Source organism: Sinohyriopsis cumingii, unplaced genomic scaffold, assembly GCF_028554795.1.
Source record: "Sinohyriopsis cumingii isolate HCF-2022 unplaced genomic scaffold, ASM2855479v2 utg002441l, whole genome shotgun sequence".
In the NCBI taxonomy this organism is placed as follows: Eukaryota; Metazoa; Mollusca; class Bivalvia; order Unionida; family Unionidae; genus Sinohyriopsis; species Sinohyriopsis cumingii.
In genome coordinates this window covers 165,547-189,914 of record NW_028316212.1, presented here as the reverse complement: position 1 = coordinate 189,914, position 24,368 = coordinate 165,547, and the positions used below count along the sequence as shown (strand labels likewise).

Here is a 24,368-nt window from a genome sequence, read left to right as displayed (position 1 = left end):
TAGAAAATCATTTATCTGGTGTTTTCTGTTAGAAGTTTGTTTGAAAAATGCAAAATAATTCTATTTTAGGAATGTTGACATATATTTTTGAATGAGTCTTTTAAAAACTTTCACCTAGATTACGGAGTTTTATAGTTTACGAAATGATGATGATTTTTATGCATCATCTTCTGCATAAATTATATTTGGCGGAAATGAACTACAAAAAGGTACGATTTCGAGAAGTGAATTTAGCTGTAAATTAACTAATAGTTTAACGATGAAACAAGGCTTACCAAAATTGCAGATTCTTGAGAAAATTTATGGACCTGTAAGGGCCCATTGATCAGTTTGTCGTGATGAAAATGATCATGTCATGAGTCATTCCTTAGAGTATGATCAGCTTGTATGCTTCAAGCTAACAAAAGTGTATCAATCTAATGTTTAATGCAGATCGGTTGACCCGGTTTGCGAACATTTAAAACTATAGACTAACTGCATATGTAATTAATTCAGGCGAAAATCACTTGAAATAGTTATTGATTTAAAAACGCATTCGAGTATAAGTTTGTATCACATTATTTAAAAACATCTTTATAAAAACTGACTGTTTGGGTGAAAATCCCCTTTAAAACTTGTGAAATATGCTGGAAAAGTTCTTGAAAAATTTTACAAACACTATCCGAACCGGGTAGAAATAGAATATGTTGTGCGTTTTTTAATGTGATCTGTAGAGGATGATTGTATCATAATATGGATGTTACATGGACTGTAGACGCAAGTATGAATCATAATACTATTAGAAACGATCATATATGACCCAATTTATAGTAATAATCAGACGGTAATACGAAATTAAAGCAATTTTAAGTTTATGTCTTGAAAACTTCAAAGTTAATTATTGGTGCTGGTCAATTAATTTATTAAACATTTAATAAAACGTGCACTTCTCAACCAGCCACAATCAGCCACCGTATCAGATAAAACGATATATTTATATAATTGCTGCTATAACTACTTCAGTTGCACATAATGTACTAATTTTCTCCTTTCATTTTTAATGCGCCTGTATGTATAGTTATTCCCTCCTACCGTCTTACTTTCCTGTCGTCTATGTATTCAAAAGATTCTTTGCTTGTTGGTACATTTGTAGCAATTAACATGTGCCAAAAGGAAACCCTTCACATCTGGATGCAAGTAAGGTTTATGGCTTATAGTAATGCGTTTTCTGTGGTACTTTGCGATAATAAAAATATTGGTTCATGACGTGCAATGTAAAATGTTGTGTCCGCCATTACATCACTTTGTATTAGCTTGAATTGTATATATGTGTATATTTGAATAAGATCAATTTGCTAATGGCAATTAATATATTATTGCAATTAAATATCTAATTATATGTATGATCTTAGTAAATCAACGGAAGTTGCCACTGAGAAAGAACATTCAGAAATTCTATATGGGGGTTAGGCAGCTGTTTCACTTGCAGAAGAACACATTTCTTATCAACACAATGTCTAAATTTTACACATATGTATTCCTATAAAGTATACATCATTTGAAATGTTGGAATATTTCAAAGTAAATTTGATATCATTTTTTAAATAGTTATGATTGTTACTACTATCTCCATACTAAAGTGTCTGACTATTTCGCAAATATATATACTATCATATGTATTGTGTATTTTATAAACCATATACCTATAGTGTCATTACTCACAAATTCTTCAAAAAGTATTGAACTTACAACAGTTAAAAATCCGAACAAAATCGATGTTTCCACCATACAACGGTCCAGATGTTAACTGCTGTTATGATATTATGTTTTCATTTATAAAACCAAAAGAACGTAGAAGCAGTAATTTAAGTAAAATCAACAAGCATTGTATTTTTCTACAATGCTATGAGAAAGTTCAAAAGACAGTATTTTGAATCAAATACAAAACTAATCCTAAATGTCCTATCACAGGTAAGAAAAAGTATTGAATGTTCTGACCTAATTACAATAGTCTTGAATGTCGTGATATGGTACAGTGATGCAATCCACAACGCCTTTGAATGAGTTTGCAATAGTCCAAAACAGTACATATACAACCAAAATTGAACGAATAGTTTAGTAATTCATGTGAATATTTTAAACAAAATATTTCGTCTCGAGTTATTTCTGCATACAGCTGTACATCATGAAAAGAAAGGAATTCCACAAACTGAATTAAAGATGAATGGTTTTTTATTTATCAAGTCAATACTTATACACATTTTCTATATGACCTACATCTGAACCATCCCAATGTAAAACACCAGTCCAATTGTAAGCACGACTGGACCTGGAATTTTGCGAACTCAAATGTTATTTAAACATTTTGTTATCAACTCATAATCATGGACAAGGGTTAGCTCTGCAAACATTATGTTTACTTTTGTGTAGCGTGGACAAATGCTAATCACAGAATAAAATATGTACAATATTACTAAGACAAAACACCTTGTCCTTGAATAAATCATGAGAAATTTGGTATGCGATCCAGGCTGATCTAACCAGGGGCATTTAACCCACATCTTTCTGAACAGGAGATAACAACTGATATATTGCACCAACATTGCAGGTGAATCTCAATGGTTTCAAATTTTTCTTTTCAGATGCATTCCTTTAGTTATACGTAGTCATCAGTGCCTGTAACAAAAGCCTTTGTAAATGGAATTTTATTCCTGTTGATATTTTTCATTTTTATCTATGCGACTGGGCTTAATGTCACTTCACTCGCATCTTATTTTGTTTAAACATATTATAATATCACAAAAATGACAGGTGAGAACATTTCTCCAGTTCTTCAATTTAAATCCAAATTATTAATAGTATATATTTCCACTTCATTGATAAGTCAGTTATGGTAATATCAGAAATAAATTGTTTATTCACAGTCTGAAAAGGCGTACATACGTCAGGTTTACTAATCCTAAGTAAGAACAAGTCTCCAGTTCTTGAAAAAATTATATATATATATATATATATATATATATATATATATATATATATATATATATATATATATATATATATATATATATATATATATATATTTAACAGAAAGTAACAACGAGTCGAATAATTACAATTTATGTTCGGGGTCCCGCGTGGCTGAGTGGTCCAAAGCTCCCGTCTTTACCGATCGCTGCCATCTCGTCTCAACCCGCACGTGTTCGAGTCTTGGGCTCTGCTAATGTGGGTATGTGATGCAAAGTGCCGCTAGCTCTCAGTAATTCAGTGGTTCTTACCGGGGTTTTTGCCAACGTTCTTTTTCTACACTTTGTACTGGCAGTCATCTATCGCTTACGATGTGCTAAGAAATGGCGTTAAACCCAACACAAGTACAATAACATCAATTTAGTTTCTATGCAAATCACCTATATAAAAATTTCATACTTTTTGATCTCATACAAATGTTGAAGTGTATATTCTGATGTACCTGACTTTTTATTGAGGTATTAGACAGGCACGAGTGTTTTCCTTTCAATTCAAGACGGATTCGCTATGAATCCTTCTAGTTCTACTTTCACTTTGCTTTTCTTCACCCTAGCTTATAAAAAGACTCACAGACCTCAGAGAAATCATTCACTGTGGACCTTTTAAGACTTCTTTCTGACCTAAACGTATGTTCTAATTGAGTCATTTGCAAGGATTTATCTATCTTCATAATATCAACCGAAATGCACAAAGACTAATTCTAGATCAAACGTATAGCCATATATAGGCTCCACGCAAAAACTATGCTAAGATATCATAAGTACTATAATTTCCAAAAATATTATATGAAGTTTACAATTACTCAAAAAATATGTCCTTATGACCTAGTTAATTCCAAATGACACTGGAACTACTTACATCTGTTTTGGGCACTTAACCTATTAAAAATGCTACAAATTTTGGAACAAATGGTCACACAACTAAATGTTTCGTTACAAAGGGAAACATGCTTACTTTGTAGGTATACAAATTCACCATTCATGCCAAAATAGTTTATTTGTGTCACTAGGATCAGCGCCTGATCGTAACGTCCTCTTCTGCAAGACTAGAGTTGTTACAAATAGCTTGATGATTAAAAGGAATCACAGTTACTAAAATTAACAATAAATAGCCATGTACCCATCTATCGAAGCGGCAGTAAACAAAAAAGCTATTTTCGATTTTTCGGTTCAAATCGGTCTTTTAACTGGTTACTTGTTTAGGCCACAGACCATGATGACAGCAATGAGCAGCTGCTGACAAATCGGTATGGCATCATTAATCACTTCTTGAAAATTGTTGCCTGCGCAGAATGGCAAAATACGTGTTTCCATTCGATCCGTTGGGTCATTAGAGTCAACGGTCCACCAAAACCTTCTCCTTGTTTTGGTTGAAGTTCCTCGAACCTTTTCTTAAGTTCTTTTTTAGTCTTCGTTTGGTTTCTAAGAAATGTGTCGTTGTAGTTTTCGATATTCCAGATGCCACCTTTTCATTTCTATATATCAATCAATTTTCTGTTCTTCAAGTGAGTGCACTTAGGGTGTATGATGTTGTAATACCCAGTTCATTATTAGTGTGGATTCTTCTTTTACAAAGGTTGTGATGGCTGTTACTGGTGGAAATGCATGTTCTAAGGTTAGACCTGGTACGTACTGTATCATTGATTTCTCATGTAAGAGTACAGATGATCTTTATTGGGTTGGTTTGTGTAGTGTCTTTCAGTTTAGTGTCTAACGTTTCCTCTCCTGGGAACTGAGCCTCAGCATTAAGTTTTTAGTGTTCGAAATAGTCAAGCCTGATGTCAGAACAATCTGACCTAGTGGGACATGATACTATATGTCTGCGACAAGATGCCCAAGAGTTAGACACCACTATAAACTGCCACACTGCAGTAAAGCTACGTAAAAAATCCAAATCACATTCAAAGTCGTTCTCTCTTAACCATTCAGTTTGGAACTCTTTCAAGTGAAAATCTTAATTGGTTACTAATTTCTTTAAAATTAAAAGGTTAAGTACTAGATATATACTTAAAATAATTTGTCGGCAATATCAATATATATATATATATATATAAAATGAAATAAGATATCGCACAAAACATACCATAACATAATATAATAAAATTAGGGTACAGTTTTCTTTAGGTCTCCATTTATATAGATATATTAGATTTGTGTGATTACTTGCTTGATTATGGAAAGTCGGTGTTGGCAAAATATTCCTTGGCCTAAGTAAATGGTTAATTTCTAGTGGCAAACGTCAAAGAGTGCAGTGTTGATGAGATTTCATGATGGCATGCTTTAGTTCAATAGTTAATTGTGGCCAGAGCCGCATAGGGTAGCCACAGTTAGCCAAGTAGATGTTGTTAAAATATAGTTGCGTCGATTGATTGTGTTTTTCCATCTGAGCTATCTGTTATAGGACTGATGTTTTGTTCAATCAAATAAATGAGGAGGAATTGATCCATTATCTGGAGACGCCATTTATTGTTGCTATGATGGCAAATAGTGATGTAGAGATACATGCGAAATGTGCCTTGAAATCATGATTTTACTGACCTAGAAATAGAGTGGGAAAATAATTCTTTGTATTTGGTGTGTGAGTTGTAGTCATATTTACACGACGTGAAGTACTCTCGCTAAGTTACAGAAGGCTAATAAGGAAAAACCATGTAATTGTAAGGTTACCATGCAATTGTGAAGTTGTGATACAAATGTGAAGATGTGATATTTGAGGTCGTTCATTGTTTAGAAGAAAATTAGTTATAGCCTTGTCGCGTTGTTAGAATTTCCAGTTGCTGTTCAGTAGTCCTTGGAAAATTGGGGAAAACAAGCAACTTCTAGCAGAATTCGCGCTAGGGTCGGATTCACTCGTTAGAGAGTCCCCTTTTGGCTAATTACAATATCAATAAGAATTGTTTTAGTCACCCTTAATATGGTAATAATGTAGTTTCAACAGTCGGGATTTCTTAATTAACATATAAAACGTGCTTCACACTATTCAATTATTTTGAATGTTAACATAATTTTAGTAATAATTCAGTGCAAATGTAGATATCGACTTCAGAAGAAATATGTTTTCCTTGGAGTAAGATCTTTTATATTGTACATAATTATATTTCCAAGACTTTCTCACATGCGGACACACTTGCTGCAGTGTGCGGTAGATGCCTATTATTCAAGTGAGATTAGACTGCATTGTTAATAAATTCACACCTAATAATTTTGTTTATTGGTGTGGTCCCTCTCAGACTTGCATCATGGAAGGGACCCCCTAGTGCTGAAAGTAAAAAGATTGTATGTGTTTTTGTTTTCCCCCATCGTGTAAGTGTTGTTTGTATTACGTTTATTAGAATTTCGATATAATTAATTTTGATCTAGGGATTATACCCCGCCATACTCTAGTGTTTAGGTTCTCCTTGACTCTGGCTGGTCTGGAGTTTTATTACAAAGAGTGATCCTAGACAGGGATCAGTGTTGTCAGGTGTTTGCTTTATGTATGTGGTATTTGTTCTGTAAAATTATCCTTTGTACGGACTGGCTATTAGAGATCAAATTAACTAAGGTGTTACTTAATTCACTTTAATAGTTCCATTATTGCTCGGGCAGTTCGGCGATGACACTTGTGAGCACTTCGTTTTGGTACCGTGCTTCCCGGTCTTTTGGAACCTGTAATATAATTTTTGTGTATGTAGTTGTGTAGGAGGAAAGATAGACAGAAAATGATTGAACTATGTATTTGCACGCTAAGCGTGTGCATGTTGTGTGTATTTATACCTCGTATTGTTTACTAGTTTGTTCCCCGTGTTTCTGTTTTCGTAATTTTCTTGTTGCTTACCTTAATTTTGGGGACATCCGGTACGACCCGCACTACCACACGTGATTTGCGTTATCTTATGCGTCGTTCCATCATCTGTTCCTTAGTCAGCAGGGCCATATCTCTGTCTGTGCATGTGTAAGGGTTGTTCTAAGTAATGTATTAACTATACAAGTTATTTGTTATATTTTTTTTGGAGGGTTCTCTCTCCTTTTTGATCTTCTCAGACCATTTAGGGAGGCCCTCCTGCCCTGCATGTTATGGGTTGCTATTTTTATATGTTTTGCTATTGTGTTATTGATTTATGGTTATTTTTATTATTTTTTTTATTTATTTTTTTTGTTTGTCTTTTTTTTTATTTTTTTTTTCTTCATTCATTATTTTTTAATGTTGTCATCTTTGCTAAACCAGGTTTCGATTTCCATTCTTTTTTCCTCCTCCTCTTGTTTTTGTCTTTTCTTTCTTTTCTTTTGTTTTTCGTCATTTCTCTGAGCGCCTTTCGTACTTCCGGGCTTGCTGTTCGTTGCTCTTCTTCAGTAGTTTTTGTTTTCCTTTCTTCTTCCAAATTCCTTTGTTTTGTAATTGCATTTTCTATTTGAAGCGATTTTATCTTTTCCTTTTCTTCTTCCTGTGTATATTGCTGCCAATGTTTCTTAATTGTATTTTCTATCTGTAGTGCTTCTATCTTGTTCCTTTCTTCTTCCTCTCTTAATCTCCTAGTTAATGGATGTTCCTGAGTATTTTGTTGCCTAAGTTTCTTAATTGTATTTTCTATCTGTAGTGCATCTATCTTGTTCTTTTCTTCTTCCTCTCTTAATCTCCTCCAGTATGGATGTTCATGTGGATCTAAGTTTCTTTGTTGCGGTGACTTGGTGCTTTTTGTTATTTCTGATATTCGAGGTACTTGAGTTTTCTGGATTTCTTGTAATTGGAAGGTTGTGATTTTTATAATGTATCTCCTCTTAAATTTTTTATATAAGAGTGTTCATCTTGCAGTTGTTTTGCAGTTTCTGTACATTGCTGTACATACATGGTTTGTTGTTGCTGTTGTGATCTTATTGGTCTATTGTCTTTTCCTTGTAAGCTTTGCAATGTTTGTTGTTGTTGTTGTTGTTGTTGTTGGTTCTTAATTTCTAATTGCTGTTGTGTCCTTTGTTGTTGTTGTTCTCTGGTTTCAATAACTTGTTGGCTTGGTGTGTCTTTTTGTTGTAGACTTATTTCTTCTTGTATTTGAACTAGTTGTTTCTGTTGTTGTTGCTTTTTAGGATCTATTGTCGTCTGTGCGTCTTTATTTCCTGCTTGTATCTGTATTTGTTGTTGTTGTTGCTGTTGTTTATATTCTTGTTGTCTATTTACTGCTTGAAACTGGGCTCGAGTCTGTTGGTATTGTTGTTGAATTTTCTGCCCTTGTTTTGTGTTTGTAGTTTCTTTCTGTAGTGACTTTTTTCTTTCCTGTTGCTCTATATTTCCTTGCTGCTGTTGAGGATGTATTTGATCTATCCTTTGTTTTTTAGCTGCTTTTATAGGTTTTATCTGTTCTTGTTGGTTGTTTTCTACCTGTACTTGTTGCTGTTGCTGTTGTTGCTGTAGCTGCTTATAATGTTCTTGTCCGTTCCCATCTTGTGATATTTGTTGTTGTTGGGGCTGCATCTCTTCTGTTGCTAATTGTCTGCTGGATGTGATTGTTGTTGTTGTTTTTGTCGTTGTTGGTACTCTTTCTTCTTGATTTTGAGGACATTTAAATGGTGTGTTACCTATGTTTCCACATCTATTGCATCTACGATCACATATGCATCCTTTGTACCAGGACTTGGCTAGGAACCCGAACATGTAGAAAGCTCTTTTGATCTTCTTCATATCGCTTTTTTCTATTTCTAGTATTCGTGTTCCGTCTAGTATTGTTGTTGTCTCTATAGTTCTGTTTCGTGCTGAGATTACTGAAATATGAAATTTTTCCTCAAACCTTTTTACTATTTCGTCTAATGGAATTTCAAGTGGGATATCGGTCACATGTAGTTCTCCAGTTCGTTTTTTCATTTCTCTTAGCAGGGGTGCTGGTTCTTTTACTGTCACTTTTTCTTTCCCAATAATCATCTCTCCATATGGCAAAATCGGTTTTTTCCCTTTCGGTCTTACGATGTAACCTTTGTATCCGTTAGGGTTTATGGAGTACATTCTGTTTATACATTCTGGATGTGCCATCTTCATTGCTATCATTACCGAAGTAATACTAGGTATTTTGTCCCTTTGTATGTGCCTCATATCTATCTCTTGTGTACCTTCTCTATATGTGCATTGCAGGTAGCTTATTTCATGCGTATCTATCCTTTTCAGCTTAAAGAATTTCTCTAGTTGTTTCCCTTCTCTTCTGGTCGCCATATTGCCTCGTGTTTCACGTGCTCTGGTTTCGCTTGCTTGACTTTGACTTTCCATGTTATTTTTCCTTTATATTTGTATATTTGATATAAGTTGAATCTTACCCTTGTTTAGATTTGGAGTCTGTAGTGGACAGTAACGATAGTCCTGTTAGGGGGTCAAGTACTTCTAAACTGTTTGCTTTGTCCTTGCCATTTTAGACGATAAAACAACAGACTGTACTTCTCAAGGGCAAGTTGTTTGTCAAACTTTTTGAGAGCGCACAAAAAACACGCCCGCTCTCCTCAGCGTCCTGTGTATGCTATCTGTTTGTTTATTTGTTATAGATATATTTTAGTTAAGTACAAGGACCTCTTTAAGGTATACTGTTACTTAAATTGCATTGAAGGTAGATATTATTTTATTTTAAAGTCTTCCCTTACTATCTTCATGGTGAAGTTAATATAATTTATTAAGTAATTATAAATCCTCCTGTCATTAATATTTGTTGTAAATAGAAATTGCTTATCTTCTTGTCTATTGTATTTATTAAATATTTTATTCTTTAACTCATGTCTTGCTATATTTTAGGACATCTGAGTATTAAGTGATCCTTTCTTTGAATCCAAATGATTGCCGCATAATCTACAATGCAGTATAACACTTATAATATGTTTCTTGAAGGCAGCCTCGCCTGTCAGCCACTTATCGTGCAAGTATAGAAAGAGCCAACTTTGTATGGAGGCAGATCCTTTACCTGCCCAATTTTTCCATATGGCCGACCAGTTTAGATTTGGATAGCGAAATTCTACCTCTTGACTCTCCTGGTGGGGGGGGGGTCATATAATTTAATATATCATAAGTGTTCTTCCCTCTATCCCATATTCCTAAATTATCCCTGTATTTATATATTAGTTCACTGATTCTCCTACAATATCCAGGAGGTTCAAATAGTTTAGTTAATGTATTATTCTTGTAGATTGCAATGTTAAAACGACATAGATAACCATAGATGTAAATGTAAATTGCTTCCCTTGGTAATTTGGGAGAGTTATTCAGCTGTTTAGATCTCTCTGAAATATTGGATTTTTCTTCTATACTTAAGTTAGGTAGGGCTAGCCGTCCTTTCTCTTTCGATCTTCATATATGTTTTCTCTTTAGCTAGTGAATTTTGTTGTTCCTAATAAAGCTCAGTATGTTCCTTTCTATGTTACAAATCATGGCTTCGGTAAGTTGCACAGTGCTTATTATATAATTCAATTGGCTGTACATGTAGGTTTTAGCTACCTTGGCTGTACATGTAGGCTTTAGCTACCTTGGCTGTACATGTAGGTTTTAGCTACCTTGGCTGTACATGTAGGTTTTAGCTGCCAATATGTGGTCAATTAAGTTAATTTTCATGTGCGACCAAGTTTCTATTTGCACTTCTATCTTGAATAGTAACTCACGATAGTTCTTGTGAGTATAGTTCTTCCCAAAACTTAATCTTAATTTTTTTCATAGTTAGCAAACATTTTATTTACTTCAGAGACTGGAAAACCTGAAAAAATGTGACAAATAAAATGTGATCTAAACAACTTAAACTGAACATATTCTAGTCATAAATACTAGCAAAGTAAGAAATTATGAAATTACTGTTGTCGAACAGATCACACAATTTTTTTTAGGGAACATATGTTGAACATAAACAAGAAAACTTGGCGTGACAGACATATCAAATCTTTTCCACTATTGCTTGATTTATTAAGCAGCTAATTTTCCAGAATAATTCCAATCTTTTATGACATTAAATCTACATGCTACAAACAAAACTGAAAAATCTGACATCATCTGAAAAAATGGTAAATTTTAAAATAAGCTCATATATATGAGAACAGTAAGGAATGCTTTTGTACCTGTGACCATATCCACAAACTGAATGAAATTAATACTTTAAATCCAACTCAGAAAGCTTACATTGTTGTATTTATAAGTTACTGCATTTGTATGGGAAAATATGAACGAGTTTTTCAGATGGAAATACTGCACGACCTTGGGAGTGCAGTTATCCTTCTGACAAAAGGAGATCATATTTTTCAATACAAATGAAGTAACCTTTATATAATTTGCTCATTTCCTTATCCTACCTAAGGCGTAATTATGTAAACGAAAATAAACTACAAGAAAAAAAGTAACTGAATGTATGCCGTATTCCAAACTAAATACGCAAGCGCTGATTCATCGTTACACAACAACAACAACATTATTAATGCGCACATAACTCCACCCAGATAAATTTGAACACGGTAGACATAACTTTCGAAAGAAAATGGGGTTTTGGTTTGCTTAAAATTGAAATTTGGAGTCATATTGTGAATGAATATGCATTGCAAAATCTTTTTCATTTGATCTGGAATTAATAGATTTTATTATTTTTGTTGTTTCTACGACATTTCGCGATTATGGACTGGATTTATCTGTGCGTCGGATTTCAGCGGCGACGGTGCAGCGTTTTGACATCTGCAAGTGTGTTTTGTTCTCTCACTGAATGTTTCAACACATAATGTGGGAAAAATAGGAAGTCTCTCAATTACAATTATCAAAAAGACGCTTTGAAATATAATGTTCATTTCATTTTGAGTGCAGTAAGGAGGATGTAATTCTACTTGGAATACAGTCGAAATTGTAGGTACGCAGGAAGTGTATGAAATCTGGTGTATATCGCCCGACTAAAACTGAAACATTGTATCAAAAAAGTTAACGCGGAATGCAGCAAATCAGCTGGTTTGTGTATAACACGAAACATCTGCTTTAGTTTATTCAGAAATAAATATAATCAACCAAAACGTAAAGCGCCTACTACGTGAGTGTACATGATTGGTTTACAAAAAAGTGCTGGTGTCTGCGTCCTTTCTTTTTTTTCACAATAGAAAGTAGTCCCTTTATGATTGCAATATGAAGTGAGCGCGAGTTCAGTATCGTAAAATACTGAACGATTCTAACAATGTAAAGTTAACGGAGAAAATAATAAAGCATCTAATAAAATACTGTTCTGAACTTTCAACCTTTGTCTTACTAGCACTGGATTCTTTAAATAGCCATCTCAATAAGTACAGAACTGGCCACAGCTAAAGCCAGCTGGTAACAAAAGAAGTTGGTATGAAAAGAAGTAAAAGAAGTATCACTTGTATTTCGGTAAACACATTAACTCAGTACTGGAAACTTCTCTTCATTTGGATGTCTTCTAGTATTTATGTTAAACACATTAACTCAATGCTGTTAACTCTCTGAAATTAGCTTTTCTCTTGCCCCTATGTATGGGCGCCCATCCTCAAGCCAGCATATTTAAAAACTCTGATGAGTAGATCAGCATCTAAATCAGTAGATGACTTATCTGCATAATATATGTTTATTGTAAGGGAACAAAAGACATTTGGTCCATAAACATGCCTTACCATTAGGTCACACTGCTCCATTGGGTGCGGATCACCATGATTTCCATGGCATTACTCGAGATGGGGGATTGTTCACGCCCAAGCATCAGTGCGCTACAACCAGTCATCATCACTGACGTCACTCAGCTGAAAATAGTGGACATCTTCAAATACTTCGACAGGCCATCTCCAACGATAGTTGGCTTGCTTAAGAGATCTCTGCAATGATCAGTAAAGCAAATCTGTTACTTGGAAAGCTTCGTAACAGACAACTCGACCACCACAATATTATTCCATCTACGAAAATCATGGTGTATGACCCAGTTGTTCTCACCTTGCTGCTCTAACGCTGCCAGACTTGAACTGTATATCGCCAACACATCTAGCAGCTGGAGAATTTTGATATGTGGGCTTTGTTCTTGGAATCCGATAGCACGATAAATTTACATTCCTCGAAATCATGGATAAAGTCAAAACAAAACAAAACTATCGAGGCAATACTGCTCAAGTCCCAACCTCCCATGCCAGGGTATGTCACCAACATAGATGACACGCGACTAGTATAGGAGTGGGTGTTTTGCCCTACTGACCGATTTCATAATGATCTTCCCATCCATGCGCGCATCTACCCATCATGACAATGTATAACCTCCGTGATAGTTGTATGCGGTTCACTCTGAATTTTGATAATGTACGCAGCCAAGCAGACCGATGATTTCGTAATGGTGGATAGAGACTCGTCTGGATAGAAATGCCACCATGACATGAGTCGGGGAGGGGGGAATACCAGCCTTTCGTAAATACTGTAGTCTGTAATGATAGTGGAAACAAAAATCCCGCACAGAGAGAGAGAGAGAGAGAGAGAGAGAGAATTCAACTTTTGCAATGAATTCATTATATTCTGGACACTTCGTCTCCAGGTCGTATACACAACCCAGTGCGAGCTTTGTGGTTTTACTTAAGAAGGACCGAGTCGTTGCGTTGTTCTTGCCACTTACAGAGGTGATAGACAACATTGGTGCACAGACATATTTCTTCTGGATAAAATGGATTATTCGTTCCGCATGTCCTAAATTAATGCCAGACCATATGAATTGTCTTTGCAATTCAACTCACGGAGTTAGAACTGTCGTCACAAACATTGCATTTGAGCATAAATATTCTCCGTTGATCCGCAGATTACATTCTCTCTTCGTTTGACAGATTCATGTGGACGCGTCTTCTATAATTGCACGAGAGAAACAATTTCTTTGTCAAATATGCTTCTCACGATATGGAGCACATTGTTCAGTCGAGTTATCTAGAAGCCTTCTCATTTACGTTAGGGAATCAGAGTTGAGCTTTCGTCTGGTAGGGGGCTGTATCTTTCTCGACTTCTTACGTATTCTCCTTAGTATTGCTGAAGAAACTATTTTTCTTCTTCAGTTTTACTTAACAGTTTGTAATATGCATGTACCCTCCCAGCCTCTCCGCAGTTATATAATTATAGTTTGCCTTGCGATTCTGTATAACCCTAAGCATTCACATGATTTGGCGAAAACGAACTTATCAAGAGATTGTCGCCCTAACTCCACATGGTGTGGGCAGATACCATTTAACTTTTTAGCTACAACTTTTTTGCCTGGTATGGATGCATTTATGAGGCAGTACTAGATCGCCTAATAGGACAAGTATAATTGAAGAAACATGCTTCACTATAAAACATATTGGTGTCGTTTTGAAATTCTGAGATTTTATCAAGTGGTTAACTTGAAATAAGCGACTGGTTATAAATTTGTTTATAATGTTATCTAAAGGACGATTGTGCTAGGTTTATATCTTGCATAATTGACTTGTGTCTTTCTGATAAGATGTGAATTCTCCTTTTTAGCTCTACTGTTCACTGACCATACAGCTTTTGGGAGTTTTTTTGTTGTCAATGTCCGTCATTAGACCTCCCGTTGGCGCAATTTTTATATGTGCTCCTTCTAAACTAATCAGAGGATTGTCTTAAACGTTTATAAATATACAAACGCATCCCATGGTCTACTTGGTAACAAATAAGATGGAGCCGCTAGAATATCCGAATATGACTGGCATCCTGAAAATCATATCGCTACTCTTCCTAACTGGATATTCATATCAGCACCGGATTTTGACTAAACAAATTATTATGAGGCACAGCTGGTCCTTTGTGGAAATAGTGTTAATACGATAGCCACAATAACCATCATGAAAATTTTGGTATTGCTACTGCTTCTGAATGGAAAATCAAGTCGACGTAAGAACTCATCGGATAATGTTTATTTATAAATGATGTCCAATATGCGGGACATAACAGCAGTCTTCAACATATTATTATTGCTATTCTTCTTAGATGAAAATTTATATTGACACAGTTTTTTACCAAAGAACTTATATCGTTTTAGTCCAACTAAAATGGTATAGATTTAGCGTCTAATATGGGCTTCAAAGAGACCATCTTGATACGCTTGTTATCGCTAGTCTTCTCCCCTGTTCAAAAGGTATAATCAGCATGAGCGAATCACCAGAATGTTTCAGATGATGACTACTCCACGGGCTGTCTGCTGGTCCAGTATGACCACTACGATGGTCATCTTGTTAATCATATCGCTAATGTTCTAGATTGACTGGTTTTACTAAGAAACTTAGCAGGATATCTAGTTCGTTCCAAAATGAAAGCAGTCTGATGATAGACCCAATATGGCTGCTGTCATGAGCATTTTGAGAATCTTATTACTACTACCTAGGTGAACGGTCATGGCTTATTATTTGCACTGAAACATTTTCTATGATTTCATATGATGTCTTTGTAGTCGTAAATGAAAATATTGCTGATGTTAATTCCAACATGGCCGCCATATTGGCAATATTGAACACATCTTCACTGATGCGTATTCGAGATGGTTGGTCATGTTGAAATTATCCTTGCACTGAAAGACTTCCTATAATGTCAAGACGGTACACAAAGGATTAGTGCTATTTTGATATTTAGTACAACCACCATGTCTTCCATCATAAAATTGTTGTTATCGTTATTTTTTCAAATCAGAAAGTCATATCAAGATGGGGTCTACAACTGACTCTGTGTATTATGTCTTGTTGGTACTAAATTAGAATTTGTGCCAATCTGACAACCATCACAACATCTAATGATAAATCTTGTTATTCTTGTTGAATATCAGACGTGGTTTCAACATTCGTCAATGAAAGGAAACAACTAGTCTCGTTTGTTTTGAATGCCTAGAAATTCTGTTTGGGCAGTAGAGCCTCAGTCCCTTTATTCAGATCGTATATATAAATTTGTATCGAAATAGAAATGGGACAACATTTGTTAATTGATGAAAGGTAGATGTTTTCTATGTTTTGTAAGTTTGTTTATGTGTATGCCTAGCTAGGCATTGCAAATATGATTATAAATGTTACTAACATAGTTTGTACAAGTATAATTAAGTAAATCATTCCAGCTGTGGTCCGGATTATGGTGTCTAAGAGTCTCCAGTCAGTTTGCGTGATGTGCCCACTCACGAGGTGAATGCAATAAAGTCTGCAATGGGTGCAATAAAATACACTATGGCTGCAATAGGAATTCAAAGGCTGACGTCATCTATCTTGTGTGCACGTGTATCAGAATTCGAGGACATTCAGAAGAGATAGTTGACATCTACTTTTCAGGACTGACGCTTAGTTCCTTAACACCTATGTCTACTTCCACGCGTATGAGTGCAAAGTGACCTTTTATTAAAAATCGTTACTTTTAATTTAAAATCTATACCATCTGACTTTTAAGTGAATGTGTAAACTATAACATAAGCAAATAAAAATGAAAAAAGAAAATGGAAGATGAATTGGGTAGAAAGATAAACAGGCCCGATTACTTACTGGTAGAAGATGAGTTAGGGTATGGCAGTCTATACTGTAATGCATATATCTCTGAAGACCATTGATTCTAGATAAATGTACAGGTTACAATGTCCAACTTGCGTGTGATTTATCCATTAAGTCAGTAATTTGGTGTCTCTTCAGAGTTGACTTTTTGTACAATACTAATTTAATTTATATTTGAATATTTTGCTACGGAGACTAGATTGGTATTGCTTTTGTTGTACCTTATTTCGGCATGCAGGGGATGAAATGTTGCCTGCCTAGAATTTGTATAAATGATGCCAAAATTACATTTTTTCAGTATTAGTTTATATTGAACTTTTCTCTCTCTCTCCATATCATACTTAGTTTAAATTATCTCCATTTTATTAGTGAGAAAACCATAATTGTCTTATTATTTTGCATCGATTGTCCATGTTCTTCTTAATATTGGCATATTATGTGCCGTTTTATTGAAACGTCGGAACTGAACGCTTGGTGTTAATAACTGGTGTATTCAGCGTTCATATCTATTTAAACTGTATCAAGGTATTCAACAATTACATGACATTTTTTCAATGCAATTATTTACAATCAATACAAGACCTATTTAAATTACCAGTTATTTCATCACGAGAAATTAAAGATGAGAGTGTTTCCTTTCCGTGTTCTTTCTATGTTACTCATCTGTAACTTCCGCCTTGCATTCCTTTGTTGGTACTTCCGTACCCATGTTTCCGTTCTCCAGGCCTTCGTTGTCTGTACTTCCGGTATTATTGTTTCAGTTATCTCGGCCATACCTGTCGGTACTTATGGTACCCTTGTTTCCGTCTCCGGCCGTGCCCCTTTTCACTACTGCCTGTTTTCCTGTCCCTCAATGGCTAAGTCACGGGCAGGTAGTTTCTTTGTTTCAGAATCGGTCTAAAGTCGTGATATTATGTAACACGTATTGACATTACCCAAAGTACTTTGAATTACGGATTCTATCAGAAGACATTTGTATAAACGTGCGACAGGAATTTTTAGCCAGTTTTCTCACACAACTTGACAACCCTTTTCAGTAAAATTTATAATCACTGCTTGCTGCAAAAGCGATATTTCTTGACTATACAGAGAAGTTCAGACTTTTTCCGAAGTCTCATACGTTAAAAATAGTATTGTTTAAAATCGCTTTTATCTATTATATATTGTATGAAATATATTTATTCTAGAGCTCTAAAGCCACACACATTTTCAGTTAAACGAAATCCTCAAATAGAAATCAATATGATAAAGTGTCATGTTTATGTCGCTATGTTTTTATATGCCTATATTATGATCACTCTTAGAGTTGAATTAGTTATTCAGCGTTCAATATTAAATTAATTTATCCCTTCTCTCTATCCTATGTTAATTAGCAAATACTGCTTTTGTAATATGTATCATTTTAGCTGTTTTCGCTTTTTCAAAATCACATAACATATCAACCATCCTGCCCTATTATTAGCAATGCAGAATCCAATTGAACTGTGCAATGGGAACATTAGTTAAAAATTTCTACTGATTAAAACCAAATGTTATCGCATGATGAAAAACAAACATGGTGTCAGTATTGATTTGCACTCAGTAGAATATGTAACAATGTTATGGTTTTCAAAAAGTGAAGTACATTATTCAATCATCTTTCTTATAAGAAGCAACAAATTATAAATTATAATGATTCAACAATGACATGCTACATTTAAATTGATTTAAATGTATTGAAACACGTTTCTTTAAAGAGAAATCTCCTACGTCGGTGTGCTTAATTAGAGTAGTTAAACATAATTTCCCTTCCATGAGATTAATGGGGTTTTCTTGTTTACATAAATCAAACAATATTCAAGAACTTTGCTTATACAGCTTGGTATTCAAATTAGCAGTTAAGTGTTTTTGAAGTATATCAAATATATATTTTTGAGAAGTCGGTGATTCCTGGTCTGTCTCTCTGCTAAAATGACGGATATCCATTTAAGCGGATAACACATGTCAGTAAAGTATTTGTACGCACAGTCTCGTAACACAATTTCAGGTTTGCACAAAACTTCTCTATTTTGATAAAATCTTTATAACAATTACTTTAACGGGTTTGAGAATAGCATATTCCCGTATATTTTATTGAACCTGTTTCAGCCGTAACATTTAACAAAAACAATTAATTCCTTCGCATTTTAATCGTGGTATGCGTAACACATATTTTTAAATGTTGAACATGTTGTTATATAAAACATACTTATTATGACTATGTAGTCTGTTATTTTTTGTCAGCACTCAGCATTCCATGGTGTTAAAATCCTAATACTTTAATGTTAATGAACTTGTTGCGAAGTTCTTGCCATAGGTTAACTGGCATATTTTGAGAGGCTGCGCTCTAAATGAAACTACGTGCTATCGGTTAGATATTTGCTTCTGGGCACGCATCCATACTATATTAATCACTGTGCACTGCCGCCTAAATACCCACACATAGTAACACCATAATGTGTATATATACCAAGAATACCTACATTTGAGGCACAGAGAACCAGCTAAAGAATACAGGCATATCTGCACTATAAACAGGTTGTGACTACAGTTGTGAGTACTAAATCGCACGTAAGTTTAAATCGCTCATCACCCGTGGCGTCGACTTGTATATAATTTAATGAGTATATATTGAGTTGCACATTTGCTTTGATCCTGTGAAGTGAGTAACTTCATTTTTACTTTAAAGATTCATTCTCTCTGCCCATCTTGGTAGATAGACGAAAGTGTCATAAACTGTACATAGACTTGTATACACTGTCTCTCTTCTTAAACATGCTGACATTCTGCCACCATTGGTTGATGAAACAGACTGTACAGTCTTAAAAATACGACTAGTTTATTTGAATTAATGCTTGACTCGAAATATTTAGAACCTCATGTGTACTCAAGGTGCTTTTGACCTATAGGACTAAATAAATCCTCTCCATTAAGTTGAACTATATCATTGTGGAGAAAAACAGATAAAGTAGCTGTATCATAACTTACTGGAAGATACCAAATCATCACAATGTATGAAGTGCTTTCCAATAAATATATGTTTAATGCATAGTACCACAGTTTTAAACAAAGATGTTATTTGAGAAGTCTGCATTAGTAAGAAAGCAATACTTATTAGTTTCTTGTCCCCCTTGGATTTCATGAACAGTTTATTATTATTAATATACATTCATCATACATGGCATGATTCTAATACAATTCATTCTGCAGCACGTTATCTTTCCCCTTTAATTATATATATGTTATTGGTGATGGCAAAATCACTGGAGTGAAGGTTGGTCAGAACACAACATAATTCTAGATTGAAACAATTTATTAAAATCAAATTCGTTATTGGATATCTTTCATAAATTGTCACTTCTGGGTTTGAGACTATGTAGATCGTATGTTTTTCTCTGATGGCCGGAACGAGGTTCTTCAATCTCGTAAATTCGAAATTCAAGGCAATATTATAACTTCAATGTGCATTTATATTTTCGCTTGCAACGAGATTAATATGAAAAATGTAGGGTTGGGGAGATGGGTATTTCTGTAATGAGTAATATTTGTTAAACCCAATCAACTGTAACCCATAACTTTCAGATTTAATGTCAGCACAAATTCGTCGAACTATTTCCTTTGGACTATCAATATTCTAGTTTTCATCATTGTGAATTTCAGGCCCCAAGAAACGTTTTCCCTCTGTGGAAAAAATAGGACCCCATAACATAATCCACAAAATAATCATCAGTGAAAAGCATCATTAGTAATACCATACAAATGGCTCGTCAAAATAAACGATTTTAACAAATGCTCAATCTTTTTGCATTTACACGTTATATGGTTCTACAATTTGTTGAATTACAGCCTCAAATATGAATCGTATTAAATAATTAATAGCGTTTTCTGTATTTTTTTGCATATCGGATATATAGGTAGATATACAGTAGAATAAAGCTAGATTGATTGAAGGTAAATTGAATGAAAAGAGAGCGAGAGTTGGTCATTACAACAAACCTTTACCATTAATAGACTTTAGAAAAAGGACATTAGGGTGTATTCAAAATGGTGTTGTTAGCGATGTGCCTTTTTATTTCAGACTTGCAAAATGAAGATGACGTTTTAAACGCAATCATAAACAATGATCCTATCGTCGTAAATATGATAAGAAACCAAACTATTCCAAAGCAAAGTGTAATGGAGGCGGCAATGAAACGAGATAGGTATTCTAAGGGTGTCCAGCTGGCCCTAATGGAAATGTCTGTGCTACTCAAGAAATATATTTCCGATGCTGTGGGTGTTTTTTGCGGATATAGGCCAGAAGATCCTCACATTCCCCTGTTTGTAGTAACTCTCAAAGACCATAAATGCATAATAAAGAAGGAAGAGATCCCAGAACCTTTCATCAATTACAAAATTATCATTCGGCATAAGTATGTGCCTAACGACGAAGAAAGAAGTATTGTTGAACTAAATGGTATTAAAAGTGTTAGATCTGAGGATGTCGCTAAAGTAAACAACTGTATTGCAGCATACACCGAGAGTCTTATGAGAAAACATAGTAATCTGAGTATAATTAGACCATGCCACATTAAAGCATGCGGTTACACGAGTAGTCAAATAGAAGTAAAAAAGGTCAGCTGCATAGTGTTTTATGTTCCAGTGAAGGGAATCATACCGGTAGGAGAACATGAGTTTCCAAAAGAGATCGATGGAATAGTTACTGACGTCAGGGAAGGAGAATTTTTATTTTTTGGAGAACACGATGCAAAGGTATACCACCCAAAACTAAGGATAGGCTGTTGTATAAGTAGATGCAAAATTGGTACTTTGGGCGGATTTGTAGACCTCCCTGGTGAAAAAGTAGGTTGCCTAACAGCTGCACATGTTGTTTTAGCGAATGACGAAATTGAAAAGTACATTCTAAAAGGAGATGAAGATAAGAGGACAGTTAACAACCGCCTTAAACAAGGAGAAGAACTGATTGAAATGCACCAGCCTCAAGCATCAGAAAATCAAAAAGCTTTTGGGAAAGTACAGACAATAGCCCTGGAAGCGGGGAACATTTATACACCATCTGTGGATGCAGCTCTCATAGAAATTACTGACGATGATAGGAAACCGGACCTAGGAAATTTTCCTAATGGTGTTTTTAAATATGATGGTAAGGATATGATATTTATAATCATATTGTAAAGCAATGGCAATATTGAACACAATACATATGTGACCAAATAATTTTAACTTCCAACAAATCTCTTAGATCTATTCTTTCTTAAGGTCCACAACATTTTTGTACCCATTGCTGGGTTTAATATCAAGCTTGTTCATTATATAGCCTTTCGTTGAATCGTTATTTCTGCATAGTTTTATGGATTTTTCTCTCGTTCTTCTTATTTCAATGCAAGCACTGTCATGATATGCGCTAGTAATGTTACATTTCGAGCTCATCAAAGATGCGTCCACGACCAGTTTATCTATAAGTCTTATAAGTATATTTTCATTGAAGGGTTGCACACTATGGGAAAAAAAACTAACTTGCTTAATACTCTCAGTCAACCATACTTTTGCATGACTTCAGTAATTCAATGCTAAGCAAGCCTTGTAAATGATCTGTACAATTGATTATTTTTAATAGTTATTGTTCCTCTTTTTGTTCAGTATGCAACAGAAGAAAAACAAATCAAATTTATCGTTCCTTATGTACAGTTTTACCTTATTTAATAGAAATACAATGAAAGCGTGTGTATGTGTGTTTGTGTGTGTTGATATTATACCAGAGTAATCTGGCTCTCCGGGCTTTCAGTGGAATACTAGGGTATTAATGTACCAGCTTAACATTGTGCGTGTATCAAGACCATAGACGATCTACAGTATGTTTATATCAAGAACAAATAAATAAAAAAATTCTGATGACAGACACAAAACTTAGAAATGGTTGTATATTAATCAGTAAATTGCTGACACTTCTTTCTTAGACTCATTATGAGGATGGCACTGCGCCGAATATATCGTGGAATCACTCAAGAGTATTGGAATAAAACCATATGGTTAAGGTAGTTTAAGTCATGTGCTCATAAGGAAACAATCGATACAGATACCTCCACATATAATTCATGTAAATCAACAACCGTCCTTTTCACCAGGTCTAATCTTGTACATGACCTAACACAACGCAAACGAAGCTCCTGATGGGGCTCGTGAAATGATTGTGCATAACGATTCGATAAGATTGGTTTTAAAGGTGTGTCAGATATAAAAATGAAATGTGATTTGTTAATTTACTAGAAATACTATGACTGTATTTAGAATAAATGATAGAAACCATGTGCCATGAATCGTAATAAAAAAGATAGAAAAATCTTGAATAGATTAATGCATCAATGTATATACATAGGTTTTGTTCCAGTACTATCAAATTATATGTTCATTAAGCGCTCCGTCAATCGATTATTCAGTGCTAGCTTTGAAGGTTTGGTTCTAGTACTATACAGTAATTTCGTCATTCAAATGTCCAACAAGTGCTTCATTCAAACGTTGGTTGGATGATACTAATTTGGAACTATTTACTACTCCCGTCATCATGATGTTAAACAATGTATTCACTCAAGAGCTGGGTTTATTATAATAGGAGCCAAACATCCCTTCATTAAGCTTTCAATCAGCTCCTTCATTCAAGCGTAGATTTTAAGTTTTATTCCAGTAGAATCCAATTAACCTTTCACTAAGTTCTCTTAAAGTATAATAAATAGGTTACGAATAATTTAAACTACATGTGGTTCATGTAAGGGGAAATAATTCACAATAGTCATCATCTTTAAATGCAGAATGCTTTGAAAGGTACGGACTTGAATGATGAAAGAACATTTGCATTATATCAATCACAACTTGGGTCAGGCAAAATGTTTCAAGAGTAAACTGTATGACAATGAAAATGGTAGATATACTATACAATTTTTAATGTGATGAGACAAATAAATTGGTTATATAGGTGTGATTTAGTTCTCATTTGAATTCTCTATAATTATAGGTTTGACAAAGGAAAATCCTCTGCTCTACTCCAGTGGGGAAATTGTGAGTGATACAGACATTCATCGGAGTGAATCTCAGGTGATCAAATTCGGATGCACCACAGGTTTAACTGATGGTCATCTGAATTCCAGTGAATTGTCTGCTCGAGAAGTGGATGTTTGGGGCAATTACTGTTTTCCTGTCATGTTTAAACAATTTGAAGTGTCAAATCAAGAGCATGAGTTTGGAGCTGAGGGTGACTCAGGAGCATTGGTGTTCCTTTGTGTAGGAGGAAACATTCGAGATCTACGTGCGGTTGGAATGCTGATCGGTGGTACTACTGCAGGAGGTTCATGTTGCATTATAACTCCTATCAAAGCTGTCTTTAAAAGTCTTGGAATAACAAGTGACAGGTTCAAAGGTTTTCCTGCGAATCATCTGTCACGGCTTACAGAACGTGTCAACGCTCAAGAAAAAGCAAATTCCGATCAAAATAAAGTCTTAAACATACTCTCAGGAAAAATCGATTACATAGAATGCAAAACGAAGTCTCTGGAACATGAACATTCAAGTCAGAATGAGATTTTAAACAGACTGTCGGATAAAATTGACTCGATAGAAGAAAAGATCAGTAGAATAGATACCTTAGACGAGAAAGTTAATTCTCTGGAAGTAAACATGAACAAGCTAGATCAGAACATGAAAGAAGGCTTCAGTGCAAATGCTGAAAAAATTAATGAAAGTATGGATAATTTATTCATCCGTTTGAAAAAGGTCATGCAACCAAACGAAGTGGGCGACTAAGTAAAGAAAGTTTAAACAAGATAATCCTCAGGTCACATTTTTGTTTTTTATTATCCTGGACTGGATTTCATTTTTAAAATAAATTCAATTGACACTGCA

General features: G+C 34.7%; 1 protein-coding gene across 2 annotated transcripts in view; it reads left to right on the top strand.

Moving 5' to 3' along the window:
- Window positions 1-24,368, top strand: part of LOC149770732 (uncharacterized) — a 113,415-nt gene extending 89,047 nt beyond the window's left edge. For both annotated transcript variants that reach the window (XM_089949187.1, XM_089949186.1), the window contains exons 8-9: window positions 20,554-21,618; window positions 23,485-24,368. In XM_089949187.1, coding sequence (XP_089805313.1) covers window positions 20,554-21,618; window positions 23,485-24,269 — 1,850 coding nt within the window. In that variant the 3' untranslated portion in view covers window positions 24,270-24,368. The remainder of the gene's footprint in view (window positions 1-20,553; window positions 21,619-23,484) is intronic.